The 25157-nt window shown below is 55.6% G+C and overlaps 1 protein-coding gene and 1 long non-coding RNA gene across 3 annotated transcripts in view; both read right to left on the reverse strand.

The window, feature by feature from the left end:
- Positions 1-11081, reverse strand: part of NFAM1 (NFAT activating protein with ITAM motif 1) — a 33979-nt gene extending 22898 nt beyond the window's left edge. Inside the window, exon 1 of the mRNA XM_067698753.1 lies at positions 10632-11081. Within this exon, the coding sequence (XP_067554854.1) occupies positions 10632-10737 (106 nt within the window). The 5' untranslated portion in view covers positions 10738-11081. The remainder of the gene's footprint in view (positions 1-10631) is intronic.
- A 5639-nt stretch (positions 11082-16720) lies between these two features.
- LOC137203015 (uncharacterized) lies at positions 16721-24419 on the reverse strand. Of its 2 annotated transcripts, XR_010932848.1 has the most exons (7): positions 24020-24419; positions 22847-23060; positions 22117-22255; positions 21724-21918; positions 20670-20915; positions 19985-20149; positions 16721-16892 (listed from the first exon to the last, which is right to left on the reverse strand). It is a non-coding gene; the product is annotated as an uncharacterized lncRNA (long non-coding RNA). The 2 variants fall into 2 exon arrangements; XR_010932847.1 differs by having other exon boundaries at positions 22847-24419.
- Positions 24420-25157: the final 738 nt, after the last annotated feature.

A 25157-nucleotide genomic window follows, 5' to 3' on the forward strand; every position in this document is an offset into this window, starting at 1 on the left:
CCCCAGGGCCACCACCCAAGCCCCACACAACGGCAAGCACCCAGAAGCTTGCACTGGGCAGCACGGCTACACCCCAAGCCCTGCCCACTCCTACTTTGCAGGAGATGGTGTTTTCAGGGATGGTACATCCTCCATCCCTCACTTATTGGCAGCTCCAGGGACTGCTAGGAAGCCTGCGACCTGAACAGAAATGGCGGGGGGAGGGGGGGGGCGGGGGAGGGGTGCCTGGGAGAAGACCAGTTTCTGGAGGTAGCAGGCCTGGGTTTGGATCCTGGCTCTGCCATTAAAAACTGTGCAACCTTAGGCAAGTGACTTTACTTCCCTGAACCTCGGTACCTTCCCTGCAACAAGGGGAGAAAAACAATGCCAAACTTGCAGGGTTGTCATGAGAAAAAATGGGTCCAAGAACACAGCGTGCCTGCCACAGGCTCAGGCTGCCTTTCCCCAGTGACAAGGAGGCAGGGAAGCCAGACCAGTCCTAAGTCCTCACTGTGAATGTGGAAAGGCAAATGCCAGCCTGACTCTTCTGCCCACGTAAGTGAGAAGCCCACAGCACAGGGCACTGCAGCACAGGGTGGCCTCCGGGCATGACAGGACCCCCAAGGACTCCCTGCCTCCTGCCCCAAGCCTGTCTAACACCTCAGGCCCTGTGATGGGCCGGATACCAGGGGTAGGCGACACCGTGGGGCATGGACCCTGGCCTGGCCCTCGAGGCTCGCCTGCCTGGGAGAGCAGTGTGTGTGCAGGGGTTCTGAGCCGGGAGGCCCTCCCCGCCCCAGCAGCTTCCAGCTGCTCTTCCCCCATCCTGCCTGCTTGTCTGCCGCCCCTGTTGGGAAAGACTTTATCTACCACCCGCTGGCACCTGATTCCTCCCTTTTCCGGTTCTTCTTCTGAATCTGTGGGCGCTTGAACTGTGGGTTTGAGAGCTGGCTGGCAGTCGGTGCCTCACTCCCCACTCCAGCCCAGGGACTCCATGCTGAGTCTCTGGGGCAGGGATCTGTAATCAAGGAACTTGACGGGGTGTGTGGGGGGGGTGCCCACGCCATCAGACCTTTCCATCCCCAGCACAGCAGCCCCCTCTTCCACCTTGGCAGCTCCAGCATCCATCCTTCTCTTCTCCCCAGCCAGGCTTGCCGGGCACTGCCCTCGAGGGGGATCCACCAGCCATCCTGATCCTGCCCTGCCTGGCCCTGCCTGGACCCCTCACCGGAGAAGGCCCAGGAAGGAGTCTGAAATCAATTTACAGGGTCAAGACATGCAATTAAAAAACACAGAACATGGAGCATCTCATTTGTAGTAAGGACACTGTTTGTGACCTTCCGGTTTGTTACATTCCTACAACTGGATTCAGACAGGGTCACGCTAGAACGTGCATCCCTTAACTTTGGGCCACTGTTAAAAAAATTTCTTTTAAGTCCTTGTCCTGGCGGATCCAGTTAATTCCCTCAGGCCCTGTGCAGCCCCACTCAGCTGCCCTCGGTCCTCACTCACTCGCTCCCCGACAGACGCCAAGTCTACCAGGCTCTTGAGCCTTTGCCCACACTATTCCAGCTGCTCAGAATGCCCGTCTGTTCCCCTCCTCTCCCCAGGCTGTGGAGTCACCCTCTCAGTCTGCAGGACTCGCTCACCTCCTCCCTGAGCCACTCCTGGGTGCATGGCCCTGCCCGTAGAGCACAGACCCTCAGTCTTCGCTGTCAAGCCTCCGATGACAAGGACTAACCTCCACTGGGCGTGTTCCCTTTTGCAGATGAGAAAACTGAGGCTCAGAGAAGGGAGGAGGTTTGCCCAATCGGCACAGTAGTTACTAGTGGAGGAAATGGGATTTTAAGCTGTGTCTCTTCGAGCAGATAACCCCACACTCTTATCCACTACTCTGGGCTACAATGTTAAAATCTCAAAGCAAGCAAAAGAAAAACCTTTTCAAACGAAAGAACTGCCTTCTTTTAAAGGGAGATAAAAATTCAGAGGCCTTTCCCCTAAATTTGGGTCATCTAATAGGGAAACACATCTGACAGCCCGAAGGGGGTCTGAGGGTGGTGAGTAACCCTGCAGCATTAGGGGGACCGAGACTGTTGCCCAGCTCAAGGGAGCCTGTGGCTCCCAGAGCAGAAACCAGTGGCCCCAGGAGCCCTGTACAGACTGGTGCTGTGGCGGGGCCAGCCAGAGTCCCTCCCTCACCGCGGCACAGACATCCTCTCACCCCTAGGATCTGGCACTCTCCCCCACACGCCCCTCCCTCCCCAGCCTCTCCAGCTGTCCTGGGCCACTCACTGTTCCTCTCGACATCCAACCCCAGAGCCAGGCCCTGGCCCCAGCTTCCCCCTCTGCCTGGAACTCAATCCCTTCCAGGGCACCAAGCCAAGGGTATGAGAGCCCAGAGGTGGTGATCAAAGGTATCCGTTCCAACTTAGGTCGATTTTAAATGAAAACGCTTTGTCCAGCTACAGAAGAGAGCAGTTCCCACGGTCTTTATTTTAGGCATGGAGCTTTGCCCTCCAGTTTAATTCTGGCATCTCTCAGAGCCATGCCTTTTTTTCAAGGCCCTTCTGATGGGCTGCTAGGAAGACACAGATGCGGGGCTGCTGGTTTTATCACAGAGCTCTGGCCATTTGCCTGAGCCTGAATCCCAGGATGCCACAGAAAAACAGGTGAGTCCTTCAGGACACATGCATCAAACATGACGGTGCGTGGCCAAGCAGCTGATTAGGGAGAAGCACAGAGCAGGCGTTGGAAGGCAATCTTTGAACAGAGCGTGTGTATCCTGGAGCTTTTAGCGCTGATGCCCTCGGAACACTGCCATCAGACTGGCTGTCACATCTTTCAACACCTCCGACTGACAAAGATGCTCACGGATGTGGCTTGCCTGGGGGTGGGGGGGGAGGGCATTTCCATGCCTGCCTGCATGCTGTTCTCAGGCCTCCAGACTCTGGACCCTGGGTGCACAGGGACCACACAGGGACACAAACCAAGTGCAGAATGTCAAATGTTTAGTCCCAGAAATGTACAAGCTTCAGCGTGTTAATTGGTATTTTTATAGCAGTCACCTCCCTCCTGGGCTGTTTTGAAAGGCAAGTTGCTCAAACTTTGGAGCTCGTTTGAGGGTGTGGCCTGGGGACTCTGTTTCTCCCTTTACAACCGGCTTTACCCTTAAAGTAGGGGGTCAGGATGTGGTGGAGGCATCATAGAGCCAACGGCTTGAGTGAGGTTTTGCTCCTTGTCTCTGAAAGGGGAGAAATGGAGCAAGGGGGATAGACCCCACCAGGACGCAACCTTCAGCAAGGAATGTGTGTCCCCCCCAAAGTCCCACTGCCACTGGGAAGGCACCTGCCGGACAAAGCTGCAAGTGGTGAGATAAAGGGGAGTCTCAGGGATGGCAGAAACCCAGGGGAGGAGACCCAGCCCACACAGAAGGGGCCGGGGCTTCCTGGAGAGGCGACCCTTGGAGCTGGTGCTTTGTTTTTTTAATTATAACTCTTTAGGGCACACCCCCTCCCCCCACCCCCACATTATGAAAGCGCAACATGCTCGCTGTATAAATTCTAGAAACCGCAGCGAAGGATCATAAGGGCGTCAGGCTTGTGTGCAGTTCTCTCCCCCCACCCCCCGCCCCCGTGACATCACAGCTGTGAGCATTTTGGTCTTTCTTTCCCATCTCTTTACCGAGCTGAGCTTTGGAGGGAGAGTCATCGGAGGCAGCCAGGTTTAGGGGGGAGGGTCCACGCGAGGGGGTTTAAGCACAGGAAAGCTCCTGGGCGAAGCTTCTATAAGGCTTGAAACAGGCCAAGGAGTTGGGGGACTCCAGAGCCGTGGTGGAGTGGAAAGAAAGGGTTGGAGTCGGGACCAGAGGGAGGTGGGGGGTTGAATGTTGTCCTGGAAACCTGGGGAGCCTCTGTGGGCCTCAAAATCGGGAAGTGACACGCTCACACTTGATGTTAGGGAAATGACAAGAGAAATACTGGAGAGCTCCAAACAGCCTTCCTCAGCTGCCCAAAACCCTCGCGTTAGTGACTCGTTCTGTGGGATGCGGCGCCCCCACCTCCAGCCTCCTTTTAAAATATAAATGCTTCTGGCTGACAACACACTAACTCCTTCCTGTGGATGCCTCCACCAGATCACACTTTTATCCTGACTTCTCTTAAATCTCCCCCTCCCCAAAGATCCTATACCCTCCGGGCACAGCATCACTCGACTGCCCTCCATCTTCCTCTCCCACCCCTTTCGCATCCTCCCGTCTGCCAGCCTGGTCCTTCCCTCTTGTCCCATCCCCTCCCCTCCCAACATCGGATGCTTTCCGCCTAGGAGGTCAGCAAAGACCCTGGTGGCTAAGCTGTGGCTCCTGTTCTTTCTGGCCTTGACCCTGGCCCCATAGACCCCTTCCTCTCCAGCCTTCCCCTTCTCTCTTTCTTACACAGCCACCTCCGAAGGTTGGGTACTTGCTCCTCGGCTGTCTGTACCCTCACCTGCCCCAGGTAAGCTCAGTCGTGCTCCACACCTCTGAGCTCCTGCACATTCAGAACCACAGGTGAACACCCTGGGGAGCAAGGCTGGTTCATCAGGGACTGGGAGAGTTGACGAGAAAGGGCACCACAGAGAAAGTAAGAAAGTACCAGAGCTTGACCTTGGCCAACAGGTTGGAGTCACCAGGTAGGCAAGTGAGAGGACACCTTCCAGGCCAAGGGAGCAGCAGGAACGAAAGCTCAGGGGCAGACAGTCACCAGCACGGCTCAAAGTGGGGTGTGGGGAAGGGGGGCAGGAACCTGGGAGGAAAGGGTAGCCCAGGGCCGGGGAGGGGGGGGAGGGGGGAGGGGGAGGGTTCTACCGAAAGTCTCCACAGCAAGAACCAGCTGATGGCAGTGAGGCTGTCTGCAGCTGTGCTCCATGGACCCAGGGGTGATCATCCTTATATATACACATTCTCTCTTGGGCCCCTAGCTCCATAGTACAGGCCTGAGAAGGGGAGGTTCTGATTTAAAGGGTATGCATGTTTTAAATTTTGGTACGTGTTGCCAAGTATGAGCTCGCCTTCGGAAACGTGCCCTTGGACCCTATGGCCAACGCTGTAGCAAGTGCCTCGCCTGACTGTCTGAGGATGGGCTGCCTGAGGGGAGGAGGCCAAACCTGCACTTGAGCTTGGGTTGCACCCACTTGGTGCCTCCTTCCTGCCCCCACCCCTACCCCACAACCTGCCCGTGAGCAGCAAGCAGGGACCAGGCCTAGAGCCTCAAGAGGGCGCCAGCTCCGGCCCTACCCTGCCTCCACCACAGCCCACGCAGTCTTGGGGTGGCTGTGTGTGCTGACGGGGGAGCAGATACCAGGCCCACCCCCTCCTCCAGGCAGCCTGTCCCCACGATGGAGACCCACGAACTTTCCCTGCGGGGTCCCAGGTGCCAGCCCTGGGGCCATCGGTGGTCCTGGATGTGCCCTCCTCTTGCCACTGGCAAGAGGCCTGCATAGGAGGGTGCTGAGCGCCATGACAGGGACATAGGAGCTCAGAGCGGTCAGGTGACTCGGACAAAGTCTTCCAGGACTCAAACCCAGGTAGCTCAGGAAGCCAGGTAGCTGCTCCACCTGCCAATGTCACATCTACTCCCTCTCCCTCCACCTCTCCAGGCTCATTTCAATCGCCCCCTTCCCTTCCTCTGGCTTTGGCCCCCACCCCAGTGCCTGACACCCGCACTCCCACTACCGTGAGGCCCCACCTAGATCCTTAACAAGCAAGCAATCAGGTGGAGGGTCAAATCCTGTTTCCCGGCTTACGTTTACCCAGCACCCCGACATCCACCCCCTCATTCACGGATCAGGAGGGTTCTGTCACTCCTCTCCTGGTGGCATCACACCTCCACCCTGCTCAGAACTCCAGGGGTTGTCTGGCTGCGAGTTGAATTCATCCTGTTACTGTTAGTGTCTCCTGGGCATCCTCTGGGTGCCAGGCCATGCTGGGAGTCAAGGATTCGAAGCCAGGTAGGTCCGCACGTGTTCTGCCCTCTCGAAGCTAACAGTCCAGACAGGGAGGCGGACAGCGCAGAGAGAAGCAGCCTTAATGGGAATATACCCCCTGGAGGTACCGAATACACGTGTGCCTGGAGACCACACATGAGTATTCACAGCCACAGACGGGAACACCTGGGATGTCAATCATAACTAAATAGATCGCAGTATATTCATTCAATGGGACGCTCCTCAGCAGGGGTTGACAAACATGTTCTGTAAAGGGCCAAGTACTAAATACTTTACACTTTGCGAGCCATATGGTCTCTATCACAGCTACTCAACTCTGCGGCTGTGGGGCAAAAGCAGTCATAGATGAGCCGTGAATGGCTACGCATGGCTCTGTTCCAATAAAACTTTACTTGTGGACACGGAAAAGGGGATACCGTCATCACTCGGTATCCACGGGGCATTGGTTCCAGGACCCATCATGGATACTAAAATCCACAGATGCTCAAGAGAGGGGGTATCTTGTGCGGGTTGAGGGGTACAGGGGCTTTGGGACACTAGAATGTTTTCTCTCTTGAGCTGGGTGGTAGACACACAGGGCTATTTATTTAATATGTATTGTACTTTTCTGTGTCTGTATTATTTTTCATGATATAATGGCATAGGATTCATAAAATGGCATAGACCGTCAACTGGATATATCTTAAAAAACATAATGTTGAGGGACTTCACTGGCGGTCCAGTGGCTAAGGCTCCACGCTCCCAACACAGCAGGCCCAGGTTCGATCCCTGGTCAGGGAACTAGATCCTGCATGCATGCCGCAACTAGGAAGTCCGCACGCCACAACTAAAGATCCCACACGCCGCAATGAAGATCCACGTGTCGCAACTAAGACCTGGAGCAGCCTAATTAATTAATTAATTAACATAAATAAATAAAATTATTTTAAAAAACAAAACAAAAAAACATAATGTTGAGTGAAAGATGTAGGTCGCAAAGAACACCCACAGTATCATTTTGATTATACAAAGTTCAAAAACAAGCCAGACCAATCTATATTACTTGGGGACGCAAACTAAAGGATACAAGTATAAAGAAATGCCAGGAAGCAATTGCCCCAAATTCAGGATCGTGGTGCCTCTGAGGGGAGAGGGGTTGTCTTGGGGGTGTCCAGAGGCTTTGGGGCACTAGCATGTTCTCTTTCTTGACCTGGGGGGTAGACACACAGGATTTTGTTCTATAATATCTATTGTACTTTCCTGTGTATCTATGCTATTTCACAATTTTAAAAAAGAAAGCAATGACAACAGGACCAACTGGAATGGCATCTGAACCCCTACCTGACGAGCATTTATAATCCACCTGGAATCATATCTCAGTGGGAGTTGTATCCCACAGCTCTGCTAAGAGACCCTCCTCCCCAGTCAGACTGAACCTCTCACCGTTCCCTCGCCCTGGTTCTGCCTTCCGACCTCCCAGCCTTTATTCATGCTGTGCCTGCCACCCACCCACCTGCTCTGTCTCCTCCCTGTCTCCCCTTCCAACACTCCCCCTGCCCCACCTCCAGCAGAGAGGTGCTTCTCGTCCGCCAAGACTTGAAAGCTCTTTATTGGGATTAGACGAAGATGAAAAGCAGAGGCCAGTCCTGACAGAGGCCCAGAGCTGCGGGAAGGGAGGCAGCAGGCTCCCGAGCATCTTGTGGACAACAAAGGGAGCGGTGACCCTGAGCCCAGAGCAAACGGGGGAGGGGAGGCAAGCCTGCATCGGTACTCTGGCCTTGGGTCTTGTTCTGCGGGTGAGTCTCACGGACTCCACCAGGCTTGGGGTGGGGGCTGTGGCTTGTTCACCACCAGGTCCCCCCAGTGCCTAGAACTGGTCCTCTTCAATGAATATTTGAGAGATAAATACAGCCCAGAGCTCTGGAAAGGCCAGGGAGAGAAAGAGGACTGACTTTTTTGAGGACACTGAGGCTCAGAAAGGTTAAGTAACTTGCCTGAGGTCACACAGCAGTCAATATAAGAAGGCAGGACTTGAACATGGTCTGTCTGGCCTCAGAGCCCTTGCAGGTGACTTGAGGCTTGGTGGAAGCAGGGCTAGAGCAGGTGTGCAGCTGCTCCCAGGAAAGCTGAGCCTCAGACTCAGATGATTCACCTCTGAGGAGAGCAGGTGTCCACGAGACCAGAGGTGGCTTCTAAACCCTTTGAGAAAAGTAGAATTTGCCGAGGGCTCAAGAGCCCAGAGGAGAGCAGGAGGAGGAGGGCTGGGAGCAACAGAGGTCCTGAGGTGCCATCCGAGGGTGTGCTGGAGACCCCTGGAAAAGTCGAAGTGACCCCAAGGAACCCGTGGGCTCCCCAAGATGTAGAGCCAGCCAACTGAACCTTGCATTTCGATTGGCTCCTCTAGGCTGGCAGGTGGCTGACATTCTCTGAGCCCTAACCACATGCCCTAACCTCAGTCTGGGGATGGGCCACCAGCAAGCACTCCTGTCGCACCCACTTGACAGATGAGGCCATCGAGGCACAGCAACATTAAGAACCTGCCCAGGGGCCCAGGATGAGTTGCAGAGCTCAGACCCAAACTCAGGCCTGCAAACGCCCCTGGCCTGCACTCAACGCTGCATCAGGCAGTTCAGGGAAACGGTGCATCGAGCCAAAGCTTCATGGACAATATGCTCCGCAAGGCCCCCGGTGGACACAGTTGAGGCCACAGGCTGGGTCTTGCTGCTGGCAGTGGTGGAGCTGTTTGCACCAAGCTGATGGGTGAGGTCAGGGGAGGTTTGGGGGACATAGGAGGGGTAGGATTCCCTCCACCAAACCCTCAAAGCTCAGAGACAAGAGGGTGGGGAAGGGGTGTGGCACAGCAGAGAGACAGAGCCAGGTGCCCACAGGGGAAGGACCAGGAATAATGGGGTGCTGTCTGCTGCTCCAAGAGGTTCTAGAAGGGACCTCCCTGGTGCTCCAGTGGTTAAGACTCCACGCTCCCAATGCAGGGAGCATGGGTTTTGTCCCTGGTCGAGGAACTAAGGTCCCGGATCCCGCATGCTGCAAGGCGCTGCCCCAAACTAAGAGAGTTTCTAGGAGACCACAAGGTGTTTCCATCTCTTGCGAAAGAGCAGTTTCTCGTCTGCATGTTTGCTGCAATACTGGGGGGAAATCTGTTGTTTCTTTCCAGTCAAGAGAGTTACAGAAATGCTTCTCACAGCAGCACCCCGAAAAGCCTCTTCCACTCAGGTACTAGGATGTGCCAACAGCAGCACCCCGAAAAGCCTCTTCCACTCAGGTACTAGGATGTGCCAGGTCCCTTCTGGGGAGGAGGGACCACACAAAGAGAAATGATGGGAATTGGGGGGAAATTAAGTTAAAAATGAAAAAGTAGGCGTTCCAACACATTGTCACCCACAAGCCACATTTCCTCAGGCCATCTTTGCATCTGTCCATGGGTGGGTGAGGGGGGGTGTGTGAGGTGCCCAGATTAAAGGAGATGACCTCACAGGGGGCCGGGCCTCGAGGCCTGCAGTAGGTGCCACACAGTCAAGTCTTGCCTCCCCAGGGGGGTAGATCTTTCTGTGAAGAATGTTCTTTACAAAGAAAGGTAAGAGGACCCCCCAGAGCCCACTGCCAAGAGTCCTGGCTCGGGGCTGAACCTGGCCTCTACTTACCCTCCAGGCCATGGGCAAGCTACCTGGCCTCCCTGGCCCTCAATTTCCCGGTTCCTGAATGGTGCCAGTGGGGACAGCACCCCAAGGGAGCCTCGAGGGGGCCTGAGTACGCATGTGAAGCCCAGCTTATGTGCTCAAAGAGGCTAATTCATGATAATAAGAATAGCTGTTATTGTTTATGGTATAACCGAAAGGCAGAGGATGAAGTAGAGGGTGGAGAGCAGCTCCTGGAAAGCTCATAAAAGTCAAGGGGAAGGGGAAGGAAAGCACCCAGCCTGCACCGCGGGGGGCAGGGGGAGGACTCCTGGGGCTGCAAGAAGGTCGGCACTGCCCAGGTGAGACGGCACTGCCCAGGTGAGACCGAGCCTCAGGGACCCCGGGGTGGGCAGCCCTGGCCAGGGACGCTCCTGGGAGTTCCCTGGCCTGGATGAACTCGCCCCAAAGCCACTCATCCCAGCGCCTGGCTTGGATCCAGTCCACCCAGCTTCTGAGGGAACCTGGGACCAGGAAAGGGGCACAGTGTCAGCCCCCGGAAAGTAATGATGTGGCCTCTGGTTGTATTTCAGGAAGTGGGAGGTGCCCCCCTTTCTGGCAACAGTGGCAATTCTGTGCCCCAGGCATTGTGCTCCCATGGCCAGCAGCTGCCTCCCTCCTCCCCCAGCTAAGAGGGGCCACACCTGGGCAGGTTCCATGCGGTGGCTCCACTGTAAGCTGCCTTGGGAGTTTACAGGGATTGCCCACCCAACTGGATGCCCCCAGGCCGCAGCAACGCCCACCCACCTCTTTGAAGGGCCAGGAGGTCAGGCTGTGCTGGGAGGGAGGCTGTTTCAGCAGCGAGGGTGGGGAACGCTGCCCCCGCCTCTTCAAAGCCACCTTGGCAAGGCCTTAGCTAAACATCTCCTGGTCCCTGAAGGCTTCCCCTGTGAAGTCTGCAATGTTCAAACGCAACCAGCAAATCCCCCGAGACAGGTCCCGGGAACTAGCCGCAGGGCAACACGAGCCAGAGAGGAGCGCGTGGGAAGGAGGATGGCGTACCTGTGCCTGCGAGCTGCAGGGTCCAGGGGAGCAGGAACAAGCCCAGGAGCTGGGGGGCTGGGATGGGGCCCGGTAGGGCCCGCCACCAAGGAGGCCGGCTCTCCATCGGGGCCCCCGGGTCAGTGTCCGTCCTTCCTCTTTAGCTCACACGAGGAGACAGCCTGCTGGCATCCACAGTTCCCCTTGGCTTAGCCAATAAGCTCCTCCCTGGCCGCCCTTCCGCTTCCTCAAGGCCTCAGTTGGCCCCCTTGTCCTCTCAATAACCCCAGAATTGGGCTTCCCTGGTGGCGCAGTGGTTGAGAGTCCGCCTGCTGATGCAGGGAACACAGGTTCGTGCCCCGGTCCGGGAAGATCCCACATGCCGCGGAGCGGCTGGGCCCGTGAGCCATGGCCGCTGAGCCTGTGCGTCCGGAGCCTGTGCTCCGCAACGGGAGAGGCCACAACAGTGAAAGGCCCGCGTACCAAAAAAAAATAAAAATAAAAAAAATAACCCCGGAATTTCCACTCAAGTAGTGGGAACAGCCCCAGGCCAGGTGGCCGGCCTCCAGGTGAGGATCTTGTCCAGGGGAAGAGTTGGGAGGGGCTAGGCCTCCCAATTCCCCCGGGGGGTGGGCTTCTCCCTCCTCAGCCCCTTTCCAGCTAGTGGCCTGTCCAGAAGACACTGGTGACAGAGGTGGGCACAGGATTTCCATGGGATTTCCAGGGCTGGTTTAGCTGCTCACGCCTGAAACTCTTAACAAAAACAAAAAACCAACCCCATTCACAGAAAGTTCCCCTCGGAAATAGTCCAGGAGCTCGTTGGATTAAGGTGCTCCTCCAAGAGTAGGGTTTTGGGTGTGGGAGCAGGGGGTGGAAGTGGTCGGGAGGATGGGACGGGGCAGGCCGTCAGGGGGAGGGCAGGAGCCACAAGTTCCCAGCTTTCCACGGGGCCAAAGAGCCCGTCATTAGTCCAGTGAAGGCCACCCTGGGTGCCCCGCAGAGGCCCAGCCAACGCCCCCCCTCTGACCGACCTCACGTGAGATGTCCTTCCTCGCTGCAGCTTCCCTAAACTTGAGCCACCGCTTCTCCACCAGGAGACACGCGAATGTCTTCCCCATCCAGCCAGAACAGCAGCCCCTGTCCCCCCTCCACAGGCCCCAGCACAGGTAATTCTTTGCCGCCTGGGCCCCTTTCCCCCACAGACTGGGAGCCGCTCGGCCTGGCCTTCTGGAGCCCAGCACCGGGCAGGGCCGAATGTGGGGGGACAGAGGTCTGCCGCGTGTCCGGAGTGGCAGAGGGAAGGGGTCTGGGGAGGTGGTGAGAGGAGCCAGCTGGCACGGGAGGAAGGCGGGCTGAATGGAAGGTGATGTGTTTCAGCGCAAGCTGAGCGCTTCCCCTCCTTTCCCCATTAGTGCCCATCAACCCTCAAGATAAAGGTTTTTATCCCAATTTGACAAACTACGCCCCCGAGAGGCAAAGCAACTTGCCGAGATCAGGGTGGGTACCTGGGGCGGGCATTCAGTGCCCAGCTGTGTGAAGCCGGAACCTCTCTCCCCACCCCTGACGCGGCCCCCAGGGATGGCAGGACGGGGTCCAGTTTCCGCCCTTCGTCTGAGTGCTTTCCCCTCAGCCACTTAGCACACAAACAATGAAAACCAGAAGCCGTTTCCCACCAACTCCAGGAGTGCCAGGAGGATGGCAAGCAGCAGGGCCCGCCCACCAGGTGAGGAAGACGTATGAACACAAGACATTTCCTACTGGCTGGGGGGCGGCAGGGACCCCAGTGGTATTGACTGTTGATCTATCACAGTGATACATGATAGCATATGTCACAGCGAGACACAGATAATCTGCTTCACGCTGTTTCCAAGCTCCTGGGGGGAGCAGGTTGTCTAAGCACCTCGATGCCATGGTGATAGACGTCATGTTAATGCCTCCACGCACGGAGGGAGCACGGTAAAGGCATCAGTCTGTGCCTCTGGGGTCTCCTTAGGACTCGGCATCGGAAGGCAGCCGAGCGCCAGGCAGCCTCGGAACACGGACCCGGGCTCTGCCTCCACACCTGCCTGTCCACTCCCGGGCTGCTCTACCTTCCCCCGGCCATCAACACAAGGCCCTGGGCCCCCTAACGGGGTAGCCCACCTCCGGATCTGCACGCTCGGAGCCCCAGGAGCTTTGCCACCTCTGAGCCCAAGTCCAGCCCACGGCCTCTTGCCTGCCTGTGGCCTTGTTTGTCTTCTTTACCTCTGACCCCCCCGAGCCTAGCACAGTGCCGGCACCTAGTATGTGCTCGATAAATACTGGTGCATGAATGATGCATGAATGAGCATAAGACGGGGGTAAAGTGCCTCCCGCCCAGGCTTGCTCTGAAGGTGGGTGCCTAACATCGAGCCTGGCACATAGTAGCCTCCCTTCAGGCCCCCGTGGGATGGCTGGACTCCAGGGTGGGGCAGGAGGAGGGCCATGCCCTCCCCGGGCAGATGTGACTTGAAAGGAAGTGGCTGGGGGTCTTGGGTCATTGTTGAGTTTCGTAGACGTTCTGAAGCCACCCAGTCTCCTGGGGAGAGGCAGGCATGGACCTTGGGTGGGGAGCCAGAGGGCCCAGGTTGTACTGTCTGGGCCTCAGGAACAAGGGTGATGGAAGAGAAACCACAGCACATCCAGAAACCTAATTTTCTTCAAGACTCTCCACCTCCTCTCACTGAAGTGGCCACCAAGCAATGAACTTGCTGGACTTCGGTCCATTGGCTTCTCCTCTCCCCTGCCCTTGGTAGGAGCTTCGAATAAGTGGGTGAAAGGAAGAGCAGAGGACATGAGGCTCTGTTGGCATCTCCAGTGGGCAGCCAGGAGCTTCGTGGCCTTTGGGCCAGGCCTCCACAGCTGAGTCTGCAGGCGAGGGCCCTGGGGCCTGCATACTCAGCCCCTGCTCTTGTCCAGTCATCTGTCTGCCTGTCCACCCATCCATCCATCTATCCCTTCACATTTTGCTGAGCACCTGTTCTTCACCAGGCACTGGCCTCAACAGAAGGATGCAGAAGTGAAAGACCCCAGCTTCGAGGAGCCCATGTCTCCGGGCAGGGGGAGAACTATAATATATATATATATATAGAGAGAGAGAGAGAGAGGCCTAATATATAGGCCTCCAGATAATATAATATAATCAACACAATTATACAATCACATCACAGTTCAGAGCAGTTACTCAATGCCACACACCATCCAAAATGATTTTAATCTACACATCAATTTAATCCTCACTGCAATTCTACGAGGCAGGTACTATAATCACTACCATTTTACAGATAAGGACACTGAGGCACAAGGAGGTTAAAATAAAATTTGCTCAAGGTCACACAGCTAAGAAATGTGTCCAGGGGAAATGACCCAGCCTCTGCTCCTAACCACTGCTCCAGCCCGCCTCAATGGCAGAAGTGTGTACAGAGCAAAGAGGGAGGCAGGGGAAGAAGTGAACTACTTGGGGTGGAGGGAGGAGGGGCTACCCAGGAGGACTTCATGGAGGAGGTGGCAGCTGTGAAGGAAGAGGAAATGGGGAAGCACACACATCCCCTAAAGTCCTAAGGTGCCTTGTCCACACAAAGACTAAAGCTTTCCAAACTGGACCACAATTGCTGGCCTCCATACACATATTAAGTGCCTACTGTATGCCAGGCTGTGGGAGTATAAAACATAAATCTTACTTTTGCCCTTAAGGTGCTCCCTGTCTAGGGAGGAAAACAGAACCCCCAGACAGGATTTCCAACTGCCCCAAGTGAGTGAGGGTGAGTGATCGAGTGAGGTGAGTCCCCCGGAGCCGCGCTTGGCTCCGACGCTCAGGATCTTCTGTGTCTTCTCTGCGTTTCCATTCTCCTCCCTTTCCCCCCTGCAGGAAGTCACTTCCTTCCTCGGTATAGACGCCAGCACCAGAGGAGCCCACCAGTTGGAGGGGCCCCCGAGAACGCCCTCTGAACTGGCCTGGTGGTCGAGATGGAAAATGTCCCCCTCTGTCGGGCCTCTACGTCCCCACTGCCCGGGGTACCAGGGGCAGCTGGGTCGGCTCCTTGTTTCCTTCCATCCTCTCCCTCAAGCACCCCCACACTGGAGAGAGCGGTGCGGAGGGCAGCCTCCCTCCTCTCCTAGCAATACTCAGGTTCGCCTTGGAGGCCCCCTTTCTGCACCGTGTAGCAGCCTGCAGGTGGGTGGTGCTGACGGACCCCCCCACCGCTGACCTCAGTCTGAGAGTGGACCTGACCACCAAGCCCAGGGGGCCTGAGAACTGGCTATAACTCAGTCGAATGAGACCCATCTAATTGTGAACTTTCTCAGGAGGGAACGAGCTCGCTGTTGCTGTAGCCGTGCAAACCATCCACCCGCACGCTGCTGGAAGATGCCTACCTGGCCTGGAATGCTGACCTGGCCCATCTCCAAAGTCCCTTCTCAGTTCAAGCTGCTCCGATTTTGGCCTGTTTATGAAATATTTGTTTCATGCCAGACACCATTCTAAAGGCTTTACGTGTATCGAATACTTCAGTCCTCACAGAAACCTCATGTGGGTAGGTGCTATTATTGCCCCCATTTTACAGATGAGGAAACTGAAGTTCAGAGACTGTTAGCCACTTAACCTAAGTGCACACAGCTAGTAAGCAGTGGAACAAGGACTTGAGTTCCCGGCTGCACTTCTAATCACTATGCTGTCCTGCAATTCATTTGATTCTCCCGGGGGGGCTCGTATTACCACCCTCATTTAGTGATGGAGAAAAATGAAGTGGCCTGCTTGGGGGTCCCAGAGGGGACCACAGTGCAGGGTTTTCCTATTGGACACATACTCAGAGTTAGATAAGACTCTCCTTGCTAACTCTGTTGGGGGGAGGCAGCAAGGAGCTAGTGCCCCCTCCCCAGCCCCTGCCACACTGAAAATAATCCTGAAGATCTGAACAACAAAGGTGGCATCATTTTTCAACCTTTATTCCATGTTCACCACGTGCCAAGGCCTTGTTAGGATTAGGCTCTTGGTACAGTTGTGTCCCCAGCAGAGACAAGCACCGACCAGGAGGCTAATCACTGGAGGTCCTTGGGCGGCGGGGACCAGAGCTCGAAGGTCCCGTACTCAAGCCGCCACCCCCTCCAGCCACGAGGACAGCCCCTGGGTTGTCCTGTGCTGATGGTGCCACCTGGTGGCACATGTGGCTCTCACCTGTGGTCTTCCTCTCCAGGTCACTTCTTCCCTCTCTGGGGTCTTGGGCTGCCCAGAGGCCACTACTCAGCAAGGTCAGAGCAGGACTTGAGAGGTCACATGATAAAGTCGCAGGGGGCAGGGGGTGGACAGGGCCGGCAGGACCAGGCATGCGCTGGGGGCCTGTGGGAACAGAGGGCAGGGCATGCGGCTGCAGGGCCCCAGCCCACCTGCCTCCTTGATGTCTTTTCTGGGCACCCACAGGAGCCTCCTTCAGAGCCCGCCCCACTCTGTCCTAACAGCTGCTTTGGCTGGGAACACCTTAGAAATTCCTCTTGGAAAGCTTCATAGGAGCCAGTTATTGGGCGCCAGGAAAACCAGTCCATGGCCCCCAGCAGGGCTCCCCATAGAGTTCAGCCAATTAAGGAAGCAACTAGCCTCCCCCGAGGTTAATTCATGCACTGGCACCTCACACAGCTTTATGGTTCTTTGGGACAGAGGGCCTCAGCTCCCTGTGGGCAGAGCGGGCTGTGTGGCAGCCACTCCTTACAAAGATTCCTGGTCCCACACCAGCGATCCAGCTCCACAAGGCTTCCGGAGGCCAGAGGACCTGTGTTTTAACAGATGCTGGTTGTCACACTTGAGAAACTGCCCGAAGTGCTTCCCAAGGCAGATTTCCAAGGGGCTGTGGGTAGGGTGATGGGCAGCTCTCCAGGGGGCCTGCTCTGAAGGGGCCACTGGCCAGCAGGAACCCTTCAAAGAGGCTGGGTTGTCCCTCCTTCCTTCCTTCTCCCCCCTTCTCCTCCACTTGTCCTCCCTCCCTTCTCCCTCCCCCTTGGAAGGCCGGTGTGGTGGAACTGGAACAAGCCCCCTCCATTTGCATCCCAGCCTTACCTCCTAAGCCAGTGGGGGCAGTTTCCTCACCTACAGTGTGGGGGTAGAGTACCCTCCTTGCACGGATTGGATGAGGAGCAGTTGTGGTAACACAGGTGAGAGTGCTTGGCAAAGAATGAGATGTTGATTGGAAGGAGCTGTTTTGCCTCAGCCTTTGAGCCTCTCTCGAGTAGGTCTCTTTACAAGAGGTGGGCCGGCGGCTCGGAGGGGAGCAGGTTCTGCAGAGAACAAGCGTCCAGCATCAGGAGATGAGGCAGGTGTAGCCCCCAAACGTATGCGGTTATGGATGAGGAACTCTGCCTGGGGGGCGGGTCTGGGGGCAGCAGGGAGACACGCGGGAAGGTTGGAGAGTGGGAACGGGACGGGAGGCCTTCCAGGCAGCCTGGAGTCCTCGAGCTGGACCCCTGGTAGGTTCCAGAGCAGGGTGCAGGGGGCTGGGGAGCATCCGGTGACTCTCCCACCAGCTGACCCCTCAGGAAAGCTCTGCTCTCCCCTCTCCTCCCTGCCCAGAGGTACATTTCCTCTCACTTCTCTTCCCATCGAACTGTGTCTAGGCCTGCTCCCTCATACCCTCTGCCTGGGGAGACCTGGGTCAAGGTCAGAAGGCCTTAGGTCCACAAACAGCAAAGAACCCAAGCCAGCACCTCTAGTTCCTACAGGAGTCCAGAAGTCCCTCCAATGGCCCACAAGGAACTTTGGTTCGCTCATTCATTCATTCAGCAAATATCTCCAGGGCGTTGCTCTGAGCCAGGCCCTGTCCTGGGCACTTTCCATCTAGGACAGAGCTTGACCTCCACACATCTAAGTCACTACCCAGTGGGAACCCAGTGTGAAGGGGACACAAGCCCAGATCAGGCTGAGTCTGCCATGGAAACCAAGGCCACAACATTCACAGAGTCTTGGTAAGATGCTCCAGGAGTAGAAGAGAGAGGGCTGGCAGGAGGGGCTGGGACGTCAGGTCCAGGCTAAGAAGCTGAGACAGGACAGGGGTCCAGGGGAGCCAGACTGGGACGGACTCCCTCCTCCCCCATCCTCTGACGAAGCTACCTTCTCTCTCCAGTGTCAACAATCAGATGAATGAAACCATTTATTTTTCTATTAAAAAATTACTGGTATTGCAACTAGTATAGATTCCTACTGTTTTCACTTCACAGTACAGATTTTCAGCCACACTCTGAGTTAAGCAGATTCCTGGCTGTTCCTGGAAGCCCGGCATCATTTATGACACGGTTTCTGAGTGGAAAGACTTTCTCCAGAAGACACAGCTCATTTGGAAGTAAAGAGATTTCCTGCGTTCACTGGAGTGAAAATCCCGTTCTTTACAAAACCGCCTGCAACACTGAGGAGAGGCGGTGGGCTTTTTAGGACCAGAAATTTTCATGGGGCGTGCTGATGGAGAAGGACCACAGTCTGCCCTTCATCCAAGTAGAAAAAGAAAGGGGAGAAGTCAGCTGAGTCTAGACCTTTGGATGCTGCGCCGTGAAATTTCCACCAGGTCACAGCAGATGGGCAGCAGCCTGAGAGCCCAAAGATTTCACTCACCCAGAAACCTCCTCCCCAGGAAATTCCCCCACCCCCACGGAGCCCAAAGGAAAGTATTTTCAGGCTTCTTCCATTGGACTTGGGTGAAAGTATTCCTAAGCAGCGGCCCAGCCTGGCTGGGAGCCCGGGCCTGAGTCACCGCATCCCTGCGCCCTGCTGGCCACTTCTTTTCCTTTCTTCCCTCCCTGAATCTAGCTGCTGATCTTTGTGTCACCACCTTCTGGAAGATGAGCCATGCGCAGGCCATGGCCATCCCTGAGCTGCCCATGGGACCGGGGCTGGGCTCCTTGCCAGATGCAGCTGACCTCAGAGTAGGCAGGAGGCCCATTGTCACCTGGCCCAGGGCCTGGACCCAGGCAAGGGTCCCCTCTGACACCATCCTTCCCCCTCCCCCTCTGGGGGGGAGGGGAGGAGACTAGCAAATGGTGCTGGGGTCCGGGCAGCTGAGGGGACAGCTGTGCTTGGGGTCAGGTGGGAAGGGTGGAAGCAGGGGTGAGAGCAGGAGGCCTTGGCTGTTTGCGGAACACACTGGGGGAGGAGGAGATGAGGGGGGATGGGTTCAGTGGGCTTCCTGGGGTCTGCAGGTGGCCTGGGGCTCCTGCCACCTCTCCCTGGAGTCCCTATGGCTTTGCTCCCTCCCCTCCCCACCCCTCCCTCTGCTTGTGTTCCCTTGACGGGAGGCTCTCAGGCTCACGGAGCCGCCCCTGCCCTGGATGAAATGTCTTTCCCTCGGAGTTGTTTTTTTTTTTTAAGAAGGATACAAGTCCTCCTTTTTTTTTTTTTTTAAATTTACTTAATTTTGGCTGTGTCGGGTCTTCGTTGCTGCGTGCAGGCTTTCTCTAGTTGCGGCGAGCGGGGGCTACTCTTCGTTGCAGTGCACGGGCTTCTCATTGCAGTGCCTTCTCTTGCTGCGGAGCACGGGCTCTAGGCGCGCGGGCTTCAGCAGTTGCAGCACGCAGGCTCAGTAGCTGTGGCTCATGGGCTCTAGAGCACAGGCTCAGTAGTTGTGGCACACAGGTTTAGTTGCTCCACGGCATGTGGGATCTTCCCAGACCAGGGCTTGAACCCATGTCCCCTGCACGGGTAGGCGGATTCTTAACCACTGCGCCACCAGGGAAGCCCTTTCCCTCGGAGTTTTCACCTCCAGGTCTTTCTTCTTCCATTTCCCGAGCAGGTCTCTTTCCTTCTCACAGGTGAGGACAGGGGGGTGTGGTGTCCTGCCTCCCCTCTTCAGGCCAGGACATCCCTGGTCCTGATCATTCCCCCCACCCGGCTTCCAGACCCTTCCCCATAGAGGGCTCCTCCAGCCTGCATCTCCCTAGTGCCCAGCTGGGGTCTGACCAGGGCTGAGGTCAATGGGACCACGGCCCTGCCCACATTCTGGACAGATGCCTCCTGAGAATCCCCTACCTCCTTCTGGGTCCCCTGTTTCCCCTGAGCTGCTGGTCGACCCTCTGCTGTGCCCCCTCTATGCCCCAGAGGCCACCCCCCACGTGGGTCCTCTTTTGAAGTAACTCATGATGTTGACTAACGTCTGCCTCTCCCGTGGCAAAGCCTGCCCTTCCCTGAAGGGGCCCATTAGGGCGGCCCGAAGGGAGAGGCACTGCCGCAGAAGACCCCCTCTTTATCCTGACAGGCTGATCCTAACCCCTCACATCACTGGCTGAGATTGTTCACAGGTCATTTTGATTTAGAAAAAGGCTTTCTCGGGCTCTCGGGATCCGCTCTCTATGCGGAAGTTCAGAGCAAAGGCAAAGATAATACTCACCCTCTTAGCGGGGCCCATGGGAGGAACTGAAACCATCTTTGTGAGACATGCGCCAGGAAAAGACGGAGGGAAGGGGCTAAGAACTGGCATCTGTTACGGACGCAGGAGGCCTGCAGGCACTTTACACACGTGATGTCACAGCCCCCCAGGAGGGACGCGATGCCCCTGTTGACAGAGAAAGAACCGAGCTGGGGAACCCGGCCAGCCAGGACCCAGAGCGAGGCAGTGGTAGGAACAAGCCCCTCTCTTCTCTGTAAACCGCCTGCTCTCAGCACAGAGGAAACTGGGGTCTGAGGCTTACGGTTTCCAGGGGATTTTCACTGGAAAAAATCCCTACAAGTGCAAAGCCAATTTTAGGTATGACTGTGAATATTAACTTCCCCTTCTTGTGAGAACAGAACACACAAGTTACAAGTTCTAAAAGGCTGACAAAACCATAACATTAAGCAACCCAGGAACATAGACTATTGTGTATGGACTGCCCGCCCACCTCTGTAATGCATTCCCTGTGATTCTGTACACTGATCACCTCTTTGTTGGACAAGGATTCTGGAACGTCATATTCTATCGAGAGAATATAAACTTCGACCAAGTTTCCTTCATAGATGAGCAGGAAGAATTCAGGGCATGTCCAGTTTCCTCACGCGGGGACTCCCCTGCTCCTTGGATGGACGACCCTCCTTACCCAGTGTGGCTGTGCTGTCCTCTCTGCAGCGACCTATTGTGAGTTATGTTCATTGATGTCAATATTTCATGTCAAATCACCAGGAGATTTAAACCTTATTCCATCGTGTTCATCGGATGTCCTCTTCTTCATTCATCGGTGGGAGAATTCCTGGAAGCCATCTGGACCCTCAACGGCCCAAGAACTGGCCTCCACGTGGAGGTAGCTGGGAGCCACATAATCCAGGGCCAGTCCAGCGCCAGCCGCCTGGAAGAGAGAAGAGAAGGGAATCGAGGGGAAAGAGGTTTAACTAACTGAGGTTGAAATGTCTCACATCTGCAAACCTTACAGAAACCTATGGTCATGTGAACGCAATGCAGTTACATATTGCAATTCAGTGGCCGAAATAAAGCCTGTATTTTGACTGAATGGCACTGACTGAGCAGGTACATCCAGGCAGGTGGAACCAAGCCACTCCTTGGCTGTTCCAGAAAAAGTGCCCCAAAGAGGATGTGGCAGCCAAACTCCTGCTAGTTTTCCGTCTCTCTCAAAAGGCGCAGCCTTGGAAATAACCCTTGCAGGTAGGGGTGGCCTCTCTGCCTTATAGGAAACTGAGTCTGGACTTGGAGGCAGGAGTTCTGGGTTCAAGGCCCAGCCCGGCCTCTTCCTACCTGCGGGAACTTGGGCAAGTCATGAGGGTCCTCTGAGCCTCCCCTTCCTCCTCCATGAGGCCGATGAAAAGAACAGCCACAAGGAATGGGAGTGCCTGTGAGTGAGAGCCCATGGACGTACACGGGGCTGTTCACTTCTGTCCGGGGATGCTGCCGTCTGGGGCTCTGCAGGGGGGCCCAGGAGCCCGGTTCTGGGAGCTCCTCTGTCTCCCCAGGCATGGAGAAGGGGGTGATGTCTCTGATCAGGATTCTGAACCAGTTCCAACTAGGCTGTGGTTTCCCAGCAGGCGGGGCGCCAGCCTCCCGCCCTGGCCCCGGCCTGCCCTCCACACGGGGGCGCTCTGACCAGCCCACCCGGCCACCTCGGCAGCCAGGCTCCGCCTCGTTTCCTTTCCCTTTCAGACCTGACGGATGACTGACGGCTCCTCCTCCAGCTGTAGAGAACTCCAGCCCGCACTTTGCCTCCAACTCGATCGTGCAGGACCCAGCTCCCCTTCATCCTGGCACCAAACGTCTGTTTGATCAGCTTTTCATCCGTTTTCCGAAAATGTGGTGATTTGAGGCTATTCTGAATCTTGCAGAACTGTACGTGTTGCACCCTGGCAAGATATTGATGAAGCCCCAAAGCTGATACTGGAGATGCCCTGCTCTCTGACGGCCCCTTCATCCCCTCACGGCCCCCGCCATGGCCCCCACAGCCCCTGGCTCTCTCCTCTTTGCTAGGGCCACCGTGAGGGACAGAGGGTCAGCTGAATGCGCTGAGCAGAGGGTCAGAGAGGCGGTGAACGTGTCCTCACCGGGTGGGGATCCTCTGTCCCGCCCCACCCCCAGGTCAGCTGGGAGGGGAGGGGTGGGGCGGGAGGGGCGTTGGGGTAGCATACAACAAGGTGGCATCTCCGTCCTGACATCCTGGATTCCACGGCCCCTCTGCTCAGCCTTCGTGACAGTAAAAAAAAAAAAAAAAAAAAAAAAAAAAAGATTGTTTCAGTGCTGGTTAAGTGTTCTGCATCTCACATCTTTAGTAATAAGCTTTCTCACTTGACAGCAAATCCCAGTTTTACAAAGCACTTTTTCAACCATTTTTTTCCCTTGTGCACAGACCCCTGTAAGGTAGCAGCTCCCCAACTTTTCAGAGAAGGGAGCCAGGCATCGGAGAAGCTGTGGCAAGTTCATGAGTTACTGTCAAGGATGCTCATAGGTTGATCCAGCAACAGAAAAGCCAGGGGTACCCTGATTGGGAGCTGCGGGCGTCAGGGCAGGGAGCCAGGGGCCTGGTAGGCAAGGTTGTGGGTGGTGGCAGCGGACCTTGGACCAGGGCTCAGGATGGAAGCTCTGAAATCCCAAGGGTGAGGAAGGAGGACGAACAGAGCAGGGCAGAAACAAGGGCCCAGTGAGGATGCTGGGGACGGAGTGAATCAGAGCTCAGAAAGTGTAATAACCAAAGATCTATGAAGACAGAGCTCATCACACCCGCCCTCCCACCCCTCAGTCCCTCTCCCCCAAAGGGGTCTACATCCTCAGGCTCACCTGCAACCTTCCTCACTCTTCTGACCTGCAAACAAATAAAGCACAGAGCCACACACAGCCAGGGAACTGGGTTTGTTGGTTTTTACTGCGGTGGGGCCATCCTCGCCCTTTTCACCTGAATGCGTCTTGCTTCGGGCCGGTGGGCAGGCCGGTGTGGGCTGCTCCAGCCTGCGCCTGGCCGGTCAGCTAAATCGGGAGGGAGGGCCAGGCAAGGCTGCAGAAAAGCAAAGATCTGTTGATCTGCTCTGCCCGGGGTGGGGTTGGGGGGACTGGCCCTGGGGGAAGAGGCAGAGGGCAGGGAACTGAAAGAAGCCAGCTGCGGTGGGGACAGCCCTGCCCGATTGACTGACCTGGAGAGGGCAGGAGTCCCCACAGGACAATCAAGGCTGTTCCTAGGGCGGGGTGGGGCGGCAGGGGGAACAGGGGAGGCCCAGCAAAAACTGGCAGAACCGCCCCCATCATAAAAGGATATGTTCTCGTCAGGCTCTTTTCTAATCCAGACTTCCCTCCCCCCCATTTCTCCAGGTCGCCTTGTTTCACCACAGACACCACTGGGGAAATTGCTGGGAGAAGGAAGGAGGGAGAAGCAATGGGGTTTATTAGGAATGGTGACTTTGTGATTTTCTGCTGCTAAGCAGCAACACTAGCTTGCCCTCCCCCCGCCTGCCAGACAGAGGAGAGGGGAGAGGGAGGCGCAGCCCCAGCCCGAGGTCTGGGCGGGACAGCCTGGGGCAGCGAAGGCTACAGGGCCACCAGCGAGCACCAGAGCTCCAGCTTCTCTCCGCCCTCTCTGAGACAGTCTTACTGAATGTAGTCGGTTGAACTGTGTTCCCCAAAAGATATGTTCAAAGACTAACCCCCTGTGAATGTGACTTTATTTGGAAATAGGGTCTTTGCAGATATCATTAGTTCCTTTCATCTCGAGATGAAATCATCTTGGATTTAGGGTCGGCCCTAAATCCAGTGGCTGGTGTCCTTGTAAGAAGAGGAGGGGACACACAGAGACACAGGAAGCAAGTCCACATGAAGATGGAGACAGAGACTGGGGTGATGTAGTTACAAGCCAAGGGATGCTGGGGGCCACCAGAAGCTGGGAGAGGAAAGGAAGGATTCTCCCCCAGAACCTTCAGCAGGAGCATGACCCTGCCGACATCTCGACTTTGGAGCGCTAACCTCCAGAACAAGTGTCTGTTGTCTGAAGCCACTCAGTTCGTGGTACTTTGTCACAGCAGCCTCAAGAAACGAATCCACCAAATAAAGAAACCAAGCAGGGGTCATTAGGGAGGATGATGACTCTCCTGAAGAAGAGGCAGGCAAGGGATCTTAAACACCTCTGAATCCACTTGGGAGCAGCCCTTTTACAACAAGGAGTAGTAAGAGAGAAGTCGGTAACCTGTTATTGTAAAGCCACATAACCTTATGAAAAGTCTGGAAAATAGAAAAGCACATTTACCTGTTATCCCATGATACCCTTTGGAGTCTACAGACCTGGGTTCAAATCCCTGCTCCATCTTCCTTTTGACTTGAACGTAATTCACTTCTCTGAGCCTCAGTTTATTCATCTGTAAAGTGGGGATAATAATCCCGCCCCCCCCCCCAAATTTATTAGAATTAAACAAGAAAATACACACTAGGTCCTAGCACGTGCCTGGCTACTCACCAAATCTTAGGAAGGTGCTTGTTGAATACTGGTTCCTCCCCCTCTCTGATAAAAAGCTCCAAAATGATGAGACTGAGTTCATTTTAAAATCCCTAAATGTGGATGTATCACAACTTTCTTCTTCCTTTATTTGGAAACAATGAAGGTTTTTTTTTTTTTTAACTTTTAGAAAGATTTATTTTTAAATTTACATACAATAAAATTCACTCTCGGGTATATAATTCTCTGGGTTTTGACAAGTGCATAGAGTCGTGTAACCACTACCATAGTCAATATAAAGAACATTCCAGGAACTTCCCTGGTGGCCCAGTGGCTGAGACTCCGCATTCCCAATGCAGGGGGCTGGGGTTCGATCCCTGGTTAGGGAGCTAGATCCCGCATGCATGCCGCAACTAAGGAGCCCGCCTGCCCGACTAAAAAAAAGGATCCCGCACACCGCAACGAAGATAACTTGTGCCACGGCTAAGACCCAGCGCGGCCAAAATAAATAGATAATAATAAAAAAAAAAAAACAGTCCATCACCTCCCCAATTCCCTCCTGCAGCCCCTTTGTGGTCAGACCCCCGCCGCAGCCTTCAGGAACCACTGGCCTGTTCTCCTTTTGTCTTTTCCAAAAAGAGGTTCATAGAAGTGGAATCGCAAGCACGTGGC

Source organism: Pseudorca crassidens, chromosome 11 (genome assembly GCF_039906515.1).
Source record: "Pseudorca crassidens isolate mPseCra1 chromosome 11, mPseCra1.hap1, whole genome shotgun sequence".
Classification (NCBI taxonomy): Eukaryota; Metazoa; Chordata; class Mammalia; order Artiodactyla; family Delphinidae; genus Pseudorca; species Pseudorca crassidens.